Source organism: Ranitomeya imitator, chromosome 4, assembly GCF_032444005.1.
Source record: "Ranitomeya imitator isolate aRanImi1 chromosome 4, aRanImi1.pri, whole genome shotgun sequence".
Taxonomy (NCBI): Eukaryota; Metazoa; Chordata; class Amphibia; order Anura; family Dendrobatidae; genus Ranitomeya; species Ranitomeya imitator.
In genome coordinates this window covers 413,861,546-413,874,994 of record NC_091285.1, presented here as the reverse complement: position 1 = coordinate 413,874,994, position 13,449 = coordinate 413,861,546, and the positions used below count along the sequence as shown (strand labels likewise).

The 13,449-nt window shown below is 42.5% G+C and overlaps 1 protein-coding gene across 2 annotated transcripts in view; it reads left to right on the top strand.

Annotated features, from left to right (window-relative positions):
* Positions 1–13,449, top strand: part of TNPO3 (transportin 3) — a 62,391-nt gene that overhangs the window by 8,120 nt on the left and 40,822 nt on the right. For both annotated transcript variants that reach the window (XM_069765431.1, XM_069765430.1), the window contains exons 6-7: positions 254–429; positions 12,399–12,537. In XM_069765431.1, the coding sequence (XP_069621532.1) occupies positions 254–429; positions 12,399–12,537 (315 nt within the window). The remainder of the gene's footprint in view (positions 1–253; positions 430–12,398; positions 12,538–13,449) is intronic.

The following is a 13,449-nucleotide window of genomic DNA, read 5'->3' as shown; positions in this document are numbered from 1 at the left end:
TTCCCAGCATGTGGAAGAAGTGTATGGCCATGACATGATGAGAAGAGGATCTAAGCTTACTATCACTTTTATCAGTCTCTGGCTGCTGCTGACTTTGTTACCCAGCACCTGATGTAGCTTACCTGTATATCACTGACATGGCGAGTTGTGTGCTTCATAGCTCTTACTGTGATGGCAGTGTCCCAAAAATATCGATTTCCTTTTTCGCTGTAGCCTGTACTCTTCATCACATTGAGGTGTCTTGTGTTTGCAGCAACAGGACCAGACCCCTTCCAATCTTCATGAAGCTGCTTCTGACTGTGTCTGTTCTGCACTCTACGCTATTGAAAATGTTGAGATCCACCTGAACCTGGGAAGGCAGCTCTTCCAGGGAGTGCTCACACTTGAACCAGCATATCACATGGCGGTGGCCCGAGAGGACATGGACAAGTAAGATACAGAATACAGTAACAGGCTGGGTGTTGACTTGGTGAAGGAGTAATGTAAAGGTGACTTAGCAGATGTTATCTATAAAATAAGGATCTGTGTACATTACAACTGTGACAACCAACCATTTTATGAGCTCACTTCTGTCCTGGCATCTCTGCACTACTGCCCGATCCTGCCTGGGTTGTCTCACGTTGATGCCTTATGAGGAGTTGCCATTAGGGTTGAGCGAAACGGATCGGCCATTTTCAGAAGTCGCCGACTTTTGGCAAAGTCGGGTTTCATAAAACCCGACCCCTGTGTGGGGTCGGCCATGAAGTCAGCGATCTTCTGAACTGGAATCGGAATTCCGATACCGATTCCCGATATGTTTAAGATATCGGGAATTGGTATCGGAATTCAGATTTAAGTGTAAAATAAAGAATAAAAATAAAAAATATTGCTATACTCACCCTCGGATGCGCCCTGGTTGTAACCGGGAGCCTTCCTTCCTAAGAATCAGCGCTTGAAGGACCTTTCGATGACGTCGCGGCTTGTGATTGGTCGCGTGAGCGGTCACATGGGCGTCACGCGACCAATCGGAAGCCGTGACGTCATCGAAAGGTCCTTCAAGCGCTGATTCTTAGGAAGGAAGGCTGCGGGTTACAACCAGGGCGCGTACGAGGGTGAGTATATTCCTAATAGGTATTCCTAATAGGTTCCTAATAGGTATTCCTCATAGGTAGCAATATTTTTTATTTTTATTCTTTATTTTACACATTAATATGGATCGCAGGGCCTGAAGGAGAGTTTCCTCTCCTTCAGACCCTGGGAACCATTAGAAACCCAATGCACTGCATTGGGTTTCGTGTTTCGCCCGACCCCGACTTTTCTATAGGATCGGCCGATTTCACTCGACCCGACTTTTGAAAAAGTCGGGTTTTGTGAAATCCGACCCGATCCTATAAAAACAAAAGTCGCTCAACCCTAGTTGCCATCTCTAACTTTCAGAGGGATAGAAGCTTCTCAAAGTAACATTACAGCAAAGACATGATTGCTGTTATAGTTTTCTTTTTCTTCCACGTCTAGCATTTGGTTGTTATGGGCAACCCTCCCCAATATCTCAGCATTTGGCTATAATGAACACTAAAGGATATCAAATTCTTTTCTCTTGGGCGTCACCTTTGATTTGGTAGCTCGGAATGACGCTTTGCCAGTGTGTCGAGGGAAATGCGATGACTTTACTACAGTCTAAATGTGATGACTAGTATCGCTCCTGTTCATTATTACAGAAATGCTCACATCAGTAAGGTTTTTTCCACACTGTCACCTGTCTGCATCCCAGGTTTCCCGCACATAGCAGACACAGTGTGAAAGGCTGAGTTAGAGAATTTCTGCACCTAAGGGGAATCTGTCAGTAGGATCTCACCCCTCAAACTATTTATATGTGCTTCAACTCCAGAAATACCTTTACATGGCCAGGCCATTCCTCCACTACTGAGAAATAAGCATTTGAATTGGAACTCAAATGGCTATGATAGTTCTGAAGCCTCAGTCACTCCAGCTCTACTCCCCACCCAGCGACATGATTTCTTGCTTGACTGACGGCTATCTTTGCCTGAAGTTATACTGCATAGAGGCTGTCAGTCAGCAGGAGGCGGCGGCACTGGGCGGGAAATAGAGCTGGAGTGACAATGGCTACAGATCTACAAAAAGTTACTCTGCCTCATTTGCACATCCAACTCTGGAATGGACTGGCCATGTAAATGTATTACTGGGCTTGTTTTTGAAAGAGCTGCATGCGCACACAAATAGTTTGGGGAGGGGAAATCCTGCTGACAGATTCCCTTTAATGCACTGCTTTAAAGGAGTTTTCCCACTTAGAGGAAAGTGGACATCAAACAATGAAAGGCATATAAAACAGCAGAGACACTGTCACTGTTTCTCTGCCTTTTTGTGTGCCACAGAATTGTTAGTGTAGTTTTCCTCCCAGACATTGGCTACGGATGGAGGAGCATGTGACCAGACCCGTCCGTCACCCTCGTTCATTTACAACAGCTTTCCCATGTGTAGTGTCAGTCTGAAGACAGCTGTCCTAACGAGTGCAGGAGGAAAACCTGCAAAATCGTCCATTAGTTAACCATATTATCATTTGTATGGCATCCATACTATACATCATCAGTTTAAAAAATAATTAACCCCTTCCTGCAACAGGACATTGTGTTCACGCCCTGGGGAGGGGTCCTGGCATTTAGACTCCATAGAAGATTGAGATTTTCACTGTATAGTGCAATACTGTAGGTTGAAGTCCCTTAAGGCGACTACAAAAGAATATAAAAAAAAATAAAGAAAAGCATTTTTGTTTTTAAAAATATAAGTTCAAATCACTACACCTCCCCCCCCCATCAAAAATAAAGGAAAAAATATAAATATTTTTCTTATAGCTGCATTTGTAAAATTCCATTTTCTTAAAATATGTAATTAACACAATCTGTAAAAGACATAAAGAGAAAATCAAAACTCCAGAAGAGCATTTTTTTTTTTGGGGGGGGGGGGGGGGGCACCTCTCCTCTGTCAAAAAATGGAGTAGTAAGTAATCACAGCATCAAAATATACACAAAATTGGAATCTATAAAAATGTTGGCTCACCGCCAAATTTAACTCACTCAGCCCCATCAACAGAAAAAAAGTGTTTTGGATCTGTGAAAATGGTGAATCAGTGTTGTTTTTTTTACAAAAAAAAAAAATCGATGCATTTTTGGTACTGCCGTAACCAAGATTGACAAGCATATTTCCAGGTCATTTCCATTACAGCGTAAAAACAAAACCCTAAAAGCAATGGCGGAACTGCATTTTTTCCACCACTTCATCACACTTGGAATTTTTTCTCTGCTTTACATTATAGGGTGAAATGAAAGGTGCCAGTTTACACTACTCTTGTCCCACTAAATACCAACCATGACATGTCGTCTGTAGACAGAAAAAATAAAAGATGAGGAATAAGTAAAAATGTATAAACAAAATTCCCTTTCCTAAAAATGTGAAAATGGCCAAGCTTGGTTTCCTTTGTTAATTGCATTGCACGCATGGTAAACAGTTGTCACATGGGTAATGTTCATATGGCATCCATTTGTTTTAATGCCCCTATTGAGTTTAATTTGAGCAAGCATGATCCAAAAAAATTATCAAAGTAGTGTCTACTGGGATTTTTAATAGGAAGCTTACCGGTCCATTTGTAAAAACCATTCATGTGAACTACCCTACTGCCTTGCATTGGTCCATTTACTGTCGGTACCTTGTTTTGCATACAAACAGCTGTGTAAGCCCTTAATTCTACAAAATCGTGTTCCCAACACATATGTTAAAGGGGTTGTACACTTTTTATTTATTTTTTTCAGTTAGAATTTTGTGCACGTTAACTCGCTTCTATCATGTCAGAAAAGAAAGTACGGTAAGTTCTGGTGGATATTCAGAATTTGAGACCCCCAGTTATTTGAGCTCTTGGAAGCTTTATTTGAAAAGTTCATCAATCATGGTCTTTTCCCAGTCAAGCCAAAGGTTTGCAAATTTTCTTTGACATTTAGAAATAAAGTGAAAGTACAAAAAAAGTATATCATCTATGCTAAAGCTGGCCAAACACAAGTTAAAGGAGTTCTCCAGGAATAGAAAAAAAAAATAACCAAGGAAATGTCATACTATATTCCTAGATACATTTACGAAAATTAGCAAATCACAATAGTTTTCTATGTACCTAGTGAACACTGTAGAATAAAACTGTCCTCCATCTTGTTACACCAGCAGAAACCTGTCCTAGAATGTCAAGACGTTTCTGTGAGCATGTCCGTAACAAGCTCCACTGCAGTGATTTGGACATAACATATTCCTTGTCTTGTCATTCACAAGACAAAGTAGACAGCAGTGAGAACAGCTTCCTCTTACCTCAGCATCCCTGCTATATTCAGTATTAGATCAGAAAACCAGGGTGGACGGCAGTGTGAGCAGCCTCTTATTACCTCAGCATTTCTGGTATTTCCAGAGGACTGACAGCAGTGTGAGCAGTCTCTTTTTACCTTGGCACTCCCTGATATATCCAGTATTAGATCAGAAAGGTAATGAGGACAGCATTGTGAGCATCCTCTTCTTTCCTCCGCACTCCTTGTATATCCAGTGTTCAATCAGAAAGACAGGGTGAACAGCAGTGTGAGTAGACTTCTTACCTCAGTACCCTTGAGAATCCAAGAATTGTAATAGATAGATCTGGTGGACAGCAATGTAACACAATTCCACTGATCTCAGCACCCCTGGAATCTCCAGTAATACATCAGAAAGACAGGGTGGACTTCAGTGTGAGCGCCTACTTTTTACCTCCGCCTCCTTGGTATCTCCATTATTAGATTAGAAAGACAGGGTGGACAGCAGTGTGAGAAGCCTCTTTATACATCAGCACTCCTGGTATCTCCAGTATTACAGTGGGGAAAAAAGTATTTAGTTAGCCACCAATTGTGCATGTTCTCCCACTTAAAAAAGAGAGAGGCCTGTAACTGACATCATATGTAGACCACAACTATGGGAGTCAAAATGAGAAAGCAAATCCAGAAAATCACCTTGTTTGATTTGGCAAGATTTATTTTGCAAATTATGGAGCAAAATAAGTATTTGGTCACCTAAAAATATGCAAGATTTCTGGCTCTCGTAGATCTGTAACTTCTTTAAGAGGCTCCTCTGTCCTCCACTCATTACCTGTAGTAACGGCACCTGTTTGAACTTATCAGTATAAAAGACACCTGTCCACAACCTCAAACAGTCACACTCCAAACTACACTACACTATGGTGAAGACCAAAGAGCTGTCGATGGACACCAGAAACAAAATTGTAGCCCTGCACCAGGCTGGGAAGACTGAATCTGCAATAGGCAAGCAGCTTGGTGTGATGAAATCAACTGTGGGAGCAATAATAGGAAAATGGAAGACATACAAGACCACTGATAATCTCCCTTGATCTGGGGCTCCACACAAGATCTCACCCCGTGGGGTCAAAATGATCACAAGAATGGTGAGCAAAAATCCCTGAACCACATGGGGGCGGGATCTAGTGAATGACCTGCATAGAGCTGGAACCACTGTAACAAAGGCTACCATCAGTAACACAACACGCTGCCAGGGGACTCATATCCTGCAGGGCCAAACGTGTCCCTCTGCTTAAGCCAGTACATGTCCAGGCCTGTCTGAAGTTTGCTAGAGAGCATTTGAATTATCCAGAAGAGTATTGGGAGAATGTCATATGGTCTGATGAAACCAAAGTAGAACTGTTTGGTAGAAACAAAACTCGTCATGTTTGGAGGAGACAGAATGCTGAGTTGCATCCAAAGAACAACATACCCATTGTGAAGCATGGGGGTGGCAACATCATGCTTTGGGGCAGTTTCTCTGAAAAGGGACCAGGACGACTGATCCATGTACATGAAAGAATGAATGGGGCCATGTATCGTGAGATTTTGAGTGCAAATCTACTTCCATAAGCAAGGGCATTGAAAATGGAACTTGGATGGGTCTTTCAGCGTGATAATGATCCCAAGCACACCGCCAGGGCAACGAAGGAGTGGCTTCGTAAGAAGCATATGAAGGTCCTGGAGTGGCCTAGCCAATTTCCAGATCTCAACCCCATGGAAAACCTTTTGGAGGGAGTTGAAAGTCTGTGTTGCCCAGCGACAGGCCCAAAACCTCACTGCTCTAGAGGAGATCTGCATGGAGGAATGGGCCAACATACCACCAACAGTGTGTGCCAACTTTGTGAAGACTTACAGAAAACGTTTGAACTCTGTCATTGCCAACAAAGGATATATAGCAAAATATTGAGATGAACTTTTGTTAATGACCAAATACTTATTTTGCAAATTTTAGTGGAAATTAAGTATTTGGTCATTAACAAAAGTTGGCACACACTGTTGGTGGTATGTTGGCCCAAACCAACTGTTTGAGGTTGTGGACAGGTGTCTTTTATACTGATGAGTTCAAACTGGTGCCATTACTACAGGTAATGAGTGGAGGACAGAGGAGCCTCTTAAAGAAGTTACAGGTCTACGAGAGCCAGAAATCTTGCATATTTTTAGGTGACCAAATACTTATTTTGCTCCATAATTTGCAAAATAAATCTTGCCAAATCAGACAAGGTGATTTTCTGGATTTGTTTTCTCATTTTGACTCTCATAGTTGTGTTCTACCTATGATGTCAATTACAGGCCTCTCTCATCTCTTTAAGTGGGAGAACTTGCACAATTGGTTCCTGACTACATACTTTTTGCCCCGCTGTGAATCAGATGCACAGGGTGGACAAAAAATAATAGGTCTCTTATCTTAGCACTCCTGGTATCTCCATTATTAGATCAGAAAGACAGAATGGACAGCAGTGTGAGCAGCCTCTTCTTGCCTCAGCACTGCTGGTATCTCCGGTATTAGATGAGGAAGACAGGGTGGACCGCAGTTTGAGCAGCCTCTTATAACCACCAGCATTTCTGGCATTTCCAGTATTAAATCAGAAGGGGAGGGTGGACAGCAGTGAGAGCAGCCTCTTCTTACATTAGCACTAGTGATGAGCAAATATACTCGTTACTCGAGATTTCTCGAGCACGCTCGGGTGTGAGTATTTTTTTTTTTCTGTGCTTGGAGATTTAGTTTATATCGCCGCAGCTGAATGATTTACATCTGATAGCCAGCATAAGTACATGTGGGGGTTGCCTGGTTGCTAGGGAATCCCCACATGTACTTATGCTGGCTAACAGATGTAAATCATTCAGCTGCGGTGATGAAAACTAAATCTCCGAGCACTAAAAAATACTTGGAGGACACCCGAGCGTGCTCGGGAAATCTCGAGTAACGAGTATATTTGCTCATCACTAATTAGCACTCCTGACATATCCAGTATTGGAACAGAAAGGTAGGGTGGACAGCAGTGAGAGCAGCCTCTTCTTACCTCAGCACCCCTGAGACCTTAAGGATTAGATAGACATGGTGGAAAGAGCTTTCTCTTACTTCAGCACCCCTGGAATCTCTATTATTATATCAGAAAGACAGGGTGGACAGAAATGAGAGGTCTCTTCTTACCTCAGCACTGCTGGTACCTCCAGTATTCGATTAGAAAGACAAGATGGACAGCAGTTTGAGAAGCCTCTTCTTACCTCATCACTGCTGGTTTCTTCAGTATTAGATCAGAATATTCACTTGAAGAACGGTTTCGGTCAATGTAACAAGTCGGGCACCATTTTAATTTTATAGTGATTTGCTCCCTAGACAAAGTGATTGTGATTTGCTAATTAAATGTATTTTTAATATTTCCATTAGTTTAATTTCTTGTAATTCCTGATTACACCTTTAAAGTTAACAGAACTTTTGACGTAAGTTGCATCAGGAAACAATCTTGCGTGTGTTGTATTTTGACCTCTGATGGAGGATCAATAAATACAATCTAGCATGGCCGGTCAAGGTCTTTCAGGAGATAAGCCGCCATTGCCATCAATGTCTTATTACCTGGATCTATTGGAATAGTAAGTGGCTATATTTGAGAAAGTCTACAGATACAGCTGTGGAGAATGAACATCTTGGGCCTAACCAGCCTTCTAAACATGTTAATCAAATAGTCATTGCAGCTTAACTTTACTGCGACTGGAGGATTGGACATAATACCCAACATATCTAAGACGTGGTCAAGTGACTGTGAACATTGGAGGACATCTCCCCTAGTTATGGTTATGACTGGCCTTGCATGGCGTGCATCTGCTCATGGGAGTACAGTTTTTCTAAGATTTTCTCTGTGTGATGACGGTATATTAATATCATCTAAAATTGTTGTAGATATTTAGTCTTTTAGTTTCATTGAGTCCTTTATGTAAGTTAATGCATCAATGATAACGCAAAATCTGACAGATGGTTTGGTGGTTGTCTGCCAGCTGACTCAGGCTTTTCTTAAGCCCCATTCATTTGTCTACTTCCATATTATGCTGGGTGGTGGCATTGGGTCTTAGTCATCCAATTTGAGAATGTGAGTGAGAAAAATCCTCTTCTGTTCTTTTGTGGTGATCAGCAATTTCATGCAGTGAGAAAACAGGAACAAGGGGACGCCTAGGTTGGCGTAAAAGGCATGGCAGCTTTCATAATCCAGCAGGGGTAATCCATGTGCAATGCATTTTCTTTTCTGTAATAAAACTAGTTTCATATGACTTCCTGAATGGAAAACACCTCAATGGTATGTGCTGGCAACATACTCGACATTTACAGCATAATCTGAGCCGTGCAGTGCACACATGGTTGGTTTCACATTTCTCTATGGAAACATAAATGCGGTCACCCAGTTGTAAGCTTAAAGGGATTGTCCCCATTCAGAAAGCTTTTCCTGGTTGTGAAAATAGAAATTGTGCTTTACTTCCCCTCCTGTGGTACAACACAAGTTCTTTGCCACTGCTGCAGTGACTTGAAGTCTAAAGTGCTGCAGCCAATTGGTGTGCTCAGCGGCTCTAGGCGGTCCGCACTGTTTACACGGATGAAGCGATGGGGACATGATGCCACCCCTGCAGCCAAATAGCAGAAACTGGGTCAGCAGCGGAATCACTGTGTTGGACCTTCGGAGTGTAAGTGAAGCAGACTGTGTTTAGTTTTTCTTTAACTATAAATATCCGGAAACGTTTTCTGGTAGGGGACAATTCCTTTAAAGGTTTAACTTCTGCTTTCTTTACTAAATGGATTCTGTTATTTGGAATCGGATGCTGTTAGCCATCATGTTGTCTCGTACATCATTACTATGATACAATGATTAGTGACGAGCGCACATGCACGCCCGTGTCTGTCAGGCAGTCCCCACCTGTTTTGTGACCGTCTATGAAACACGTGGCCGCAGGGACACGAGCATGTCACTCGAGCACCCGCGATACTCGGTGCATACCCAGCACCCTAGGCAAACTTGTGTAACCAACATTTGTACTCATCACTTACTATGAGTTGTGGAGTTTGTTCATTTCTCAGCTTTCTGTTTATATCATAATTCCACACCACACATTTTAGGTCACTAAAGTAAAGTGTCAACTTGGCCAAACCAGCCAATTTTGGTTATATTGGCCAAGTGTCTTCTGTGTATGAGGCTGTGATGACTTTCTCTCACCCATACTCAGCAGATATCCGAGGGTAAGAAGGGTCATGCATGTTGGGTTTCATCATGCTTGATCCTTTTGTTTTCTGGGAGGTAGGCCGCTACCAGAGGTTTTTGGCAGCAGTTTATTTTATGTTACACAATGGTACGCATGTATGCGCGGAGTAGCTGACTGTGTATGTGTATAGGGGAGTTAGGAAGAATAGCTATCTGGAAAAACGCTTGTTGCAAAGTGTATGGGCATCTTAAAGAGGACCTGTTACCAGGTCAAAAGTGGCCAACTTTGGCACTTATCTTATTCCGGCTACCCCTTCTGCCTGAGAATTTGTATGTATTTTTTGCAGAGGAGTGGGTCCTATTATCTACACTGTGTGCAGAATTATTAGGCAAGCTGTATTTTGATCACATGATACTTCTTATACATGTTGTCCTACTCCAAGCTGTTCAGGCTTGAGAGCCAACTACCAATTAAGTAAATCAGGTGATGTGCATCTCTAATGAGGAGGGGTGTTGTCTAATGACATTAAAACCCTATATAAGGTGTGCTTAATTATTAGGCAACTTCCTTTCCTTTGGCAAAATGGATCAGAAGAGAGATTTGACGGGCTCTGAAAAGTCCAAAATTGTGAGATGTCTTGCAGAAGGATGCAGCAGTCTTGAAATTGCCAAACCTTTGAAGCGTGAGCACCGAACAATCAACTGTTTCATGGCAAATAGCCAACAGGGTCGCAAGAAGTGTGTAGGGCAAAAAAGGTGCAAAATAACTGCCCATGAATTGAGGAAAATCAAGCGTGAAGCTGCCAAGATGCTATTTGCCACAAGTTGTGCCATGTTTCAGAGCTGCAATGTTACTGGAGTAACAAAAAGCACAAGGTGTGCGATACTCAGGGACATGGCCAAGGTGAGGAAGGCAGGCTGAAAAACGACCACCTTTGAACAAGAAACATAAGATAAAATGTCAAGACTGGGCCAAGAAATATCTTAAGACTGACTTTTCAAAGGTTTTATGGGCTGATGAAATGAGTCACTCTGGATGGGCCAGATGGATAGGCCAGAGGCTGGGTCAGTAAAGGGCAGAGAGCTCCACTCCGACTCAGATGCCAGCAAGATGGAGGTGGGGTACTGGTATGGGCTGGTATCATCAATGATGAACTTGTGGGACCTTTTCTGGTGAGGATGGAGTGAAGCTCAACTCCCAGACCTACTGCCAGTTTCTGGAAGACAACTTCTTCAAGCAGTGGTACAGGAAGAAGTCGGTATCGTTCAAGAAAAACATGATTTTCATATAGGACAATGCTCCATCACATTTTCCCTACTACTCCACAGCGTGACTGGCCAGTAAAGGTCTCAGAAGAAAAAATAATGACATGTCCCCCTTGTTCACCTGATCTGAACCCCATAGAGAACCTGTGGTCCCTCATAAAATGTGAGATCTACAGGGAGGGAAAACAGTACAACTCTCGGAACAGTGTCTGGAAGGCTGTGGTGGCTGCTGCACGCAATGTTGATCGTAAACAGATCAAGCAACTGATAGAATCTATGGATGGAAGGCTGTTGAGTGTCATCATAAAGAAAGGTGGCTATATTGGTCACTAATTTTTAGGGGTTTTGTTTTTGCGTGTCAGAAATGTTTATTTCTAAATTTTGTGCAGTTATATTGGTTTACCTGGTGAAAAACAAGTGAGATGGGAATAGATTTGGTTTTTATTAAGTTGCCTAATAATTCTGCACAGTAAGTTACCGGCACAAACAGATACCGTATCCTCCTAACATAGGCAAATCTAAAAAAAACCCACTCCCAACTTCCAAAAATATTACGCTTTGATATTTGAGTCTTTTGGATTGATTGAGAACATAGTTGTTGATCAATAATAAAAATAATCCTCTAAAATACAACTTGCCTAATAATTATGCACACAGTGTAGTGTGCCCAATGTCCTAAATTCTATTATTGTTACCAATAATGCCCCCAGATAAAGTTGTGAGCCACGCCCCCTTGGAAAGACTATAAAAATTCAACCTAAATAAAATGTCGAAAATCTCTGGAACTGTATGGCGGATTTCTTATATAAAAAAAAAAAAACGCACAAAAAGCACAATACTCGGGGCGTAGCTAGCACTTGCCAGTTTTGAACTGGTGACAGGTTTCTTTAAAGGGGTAATCTCATATGAGCAAGTTTTCACCTCTCCACAGGTCCCACAGGTGGGATATGTCTGCTAATTCTATAGATAGTGAAGGACACGGTGGCGGGCATGTGTTCTCGGGGATAATCTGTGGATAATTGATTACTTGCTCAGATGAGAATAACTTTCTAACTGATGAATTTTAATAATCTGAAGAGCTTCTAAGAGATGACCGTTTCCTCTAAATTGTGATCTAGAAGTATGATTTCTCTGGTCAGCCATGAGAAAAACTTGCTTCTTCAGATAACTCGCTTGTGCAGTCTGTTGCTTGTGGAGTGCATGGCGTGTGTACGTTACCCACTTTCCCTACCACCTTCCTTGCCCTTTTGTGGCAAAACTTGCGCTGCCTCGAGTGTCTGCTATCCAGAAGGAACCTTAGCTGTGCTCAGCACAGAGGACATCGGCCACATGATCCTTCCAGGGCGCAGGCAGCACATCAATCATTCAGGAATGTAGCTTCTGTTCAGACTAGCTTGTGTTACTGGAACCAGGAACGGAGGACAACTTGGGTTCACATCTGCAGGATATAATAGTGAGGCAGCATGACTGCGGCTCGATATGTGTAATCTCTGCGGCCAGTGGTTTAGGAAGCTTTGCTTCTCCTTTTAAGCGATACATTGCTTGTGTAAATTTCCACAAGTTAATTTTCTCTTTTTTTTTTTGTACATTTCAGGGTGTTAAACTATTGCAGGATGTTTACAGAACTGTGTGAAACCTTTCTAGAGAAGATCGTTTCTACTCCAGGTCACGAGCTGGGAGACCTCCGAACGCTGGACCTTCTCTTGATTTGTGCTGGTCACCCACAATATGAGGTAGTGTGAGTCCCACCAGGGACATAAAAGGTTGTCCTGTTACACTGAGCAGTACATGGTTATCAGATTATTTGCTTTCAGGTGCCCAAAATACAATGTCAAGGCTATGTTCACATGGCATGGGTTACTACATTCATCACATTCCCTGACCATACTGTTAGGTCTCCATTCACCTGGTGACACCAAAATAACAGCAGCCTGACGTGTGGCATTCTGCTACGTGGTGGAATAACTTATTTGTTGTATAGAATTACTGCATTTTCCTGTCCTACACACTATGCAGCTAATGGCTCTTTAGGCCTACACAGTTCTTGTCACGCTTCAATCCCCAAAATACAATTGTTACATGTTTCTGTTCCAATCGCTTCTTTGTCTGACAATCAGATTACCACAAAATCACATAATGGGGTAGGTACAGCTCCTGGTTTTCCTCAGCGCTACCTAATTCTTGTGTTTCTGTGATAATCTGATCGTGTAGCGAAGGTGCTATTGGAACAGAAACATTACAATGATTGTGTTTTTGGGATGCGACATATATAAACCACAAGCAGTTGCGTCACAAGTGTCCAGGCTCTGTTTTATAATTGTCTGGATGGAGTAGCATCCTACCTGGGCACCTTTAAGCATAGGAGTGCCATATCCCGTATGCAAGTTAGGCTACTTTCACACTTGCGTCGGTACGGGTCCGTCGCTAAGCGTCGGCGCGACGTACCGACGCACATTGTGAAAATTATGCACGACGTGGGCAGCGGATGCAGTTTTTTTCGACGCATCCGCTGCTCCATTCTAAAGTCTGAGGAGGAGGGGGCGGAGTTCTAGCTGTGCATGCGTGGTAGAAAATGGCGGATGATGCGACGTATGAAAAAACGTTACACTGAGCGTTTTTTTCGTGCCGACAGTCCGCCTAAACAC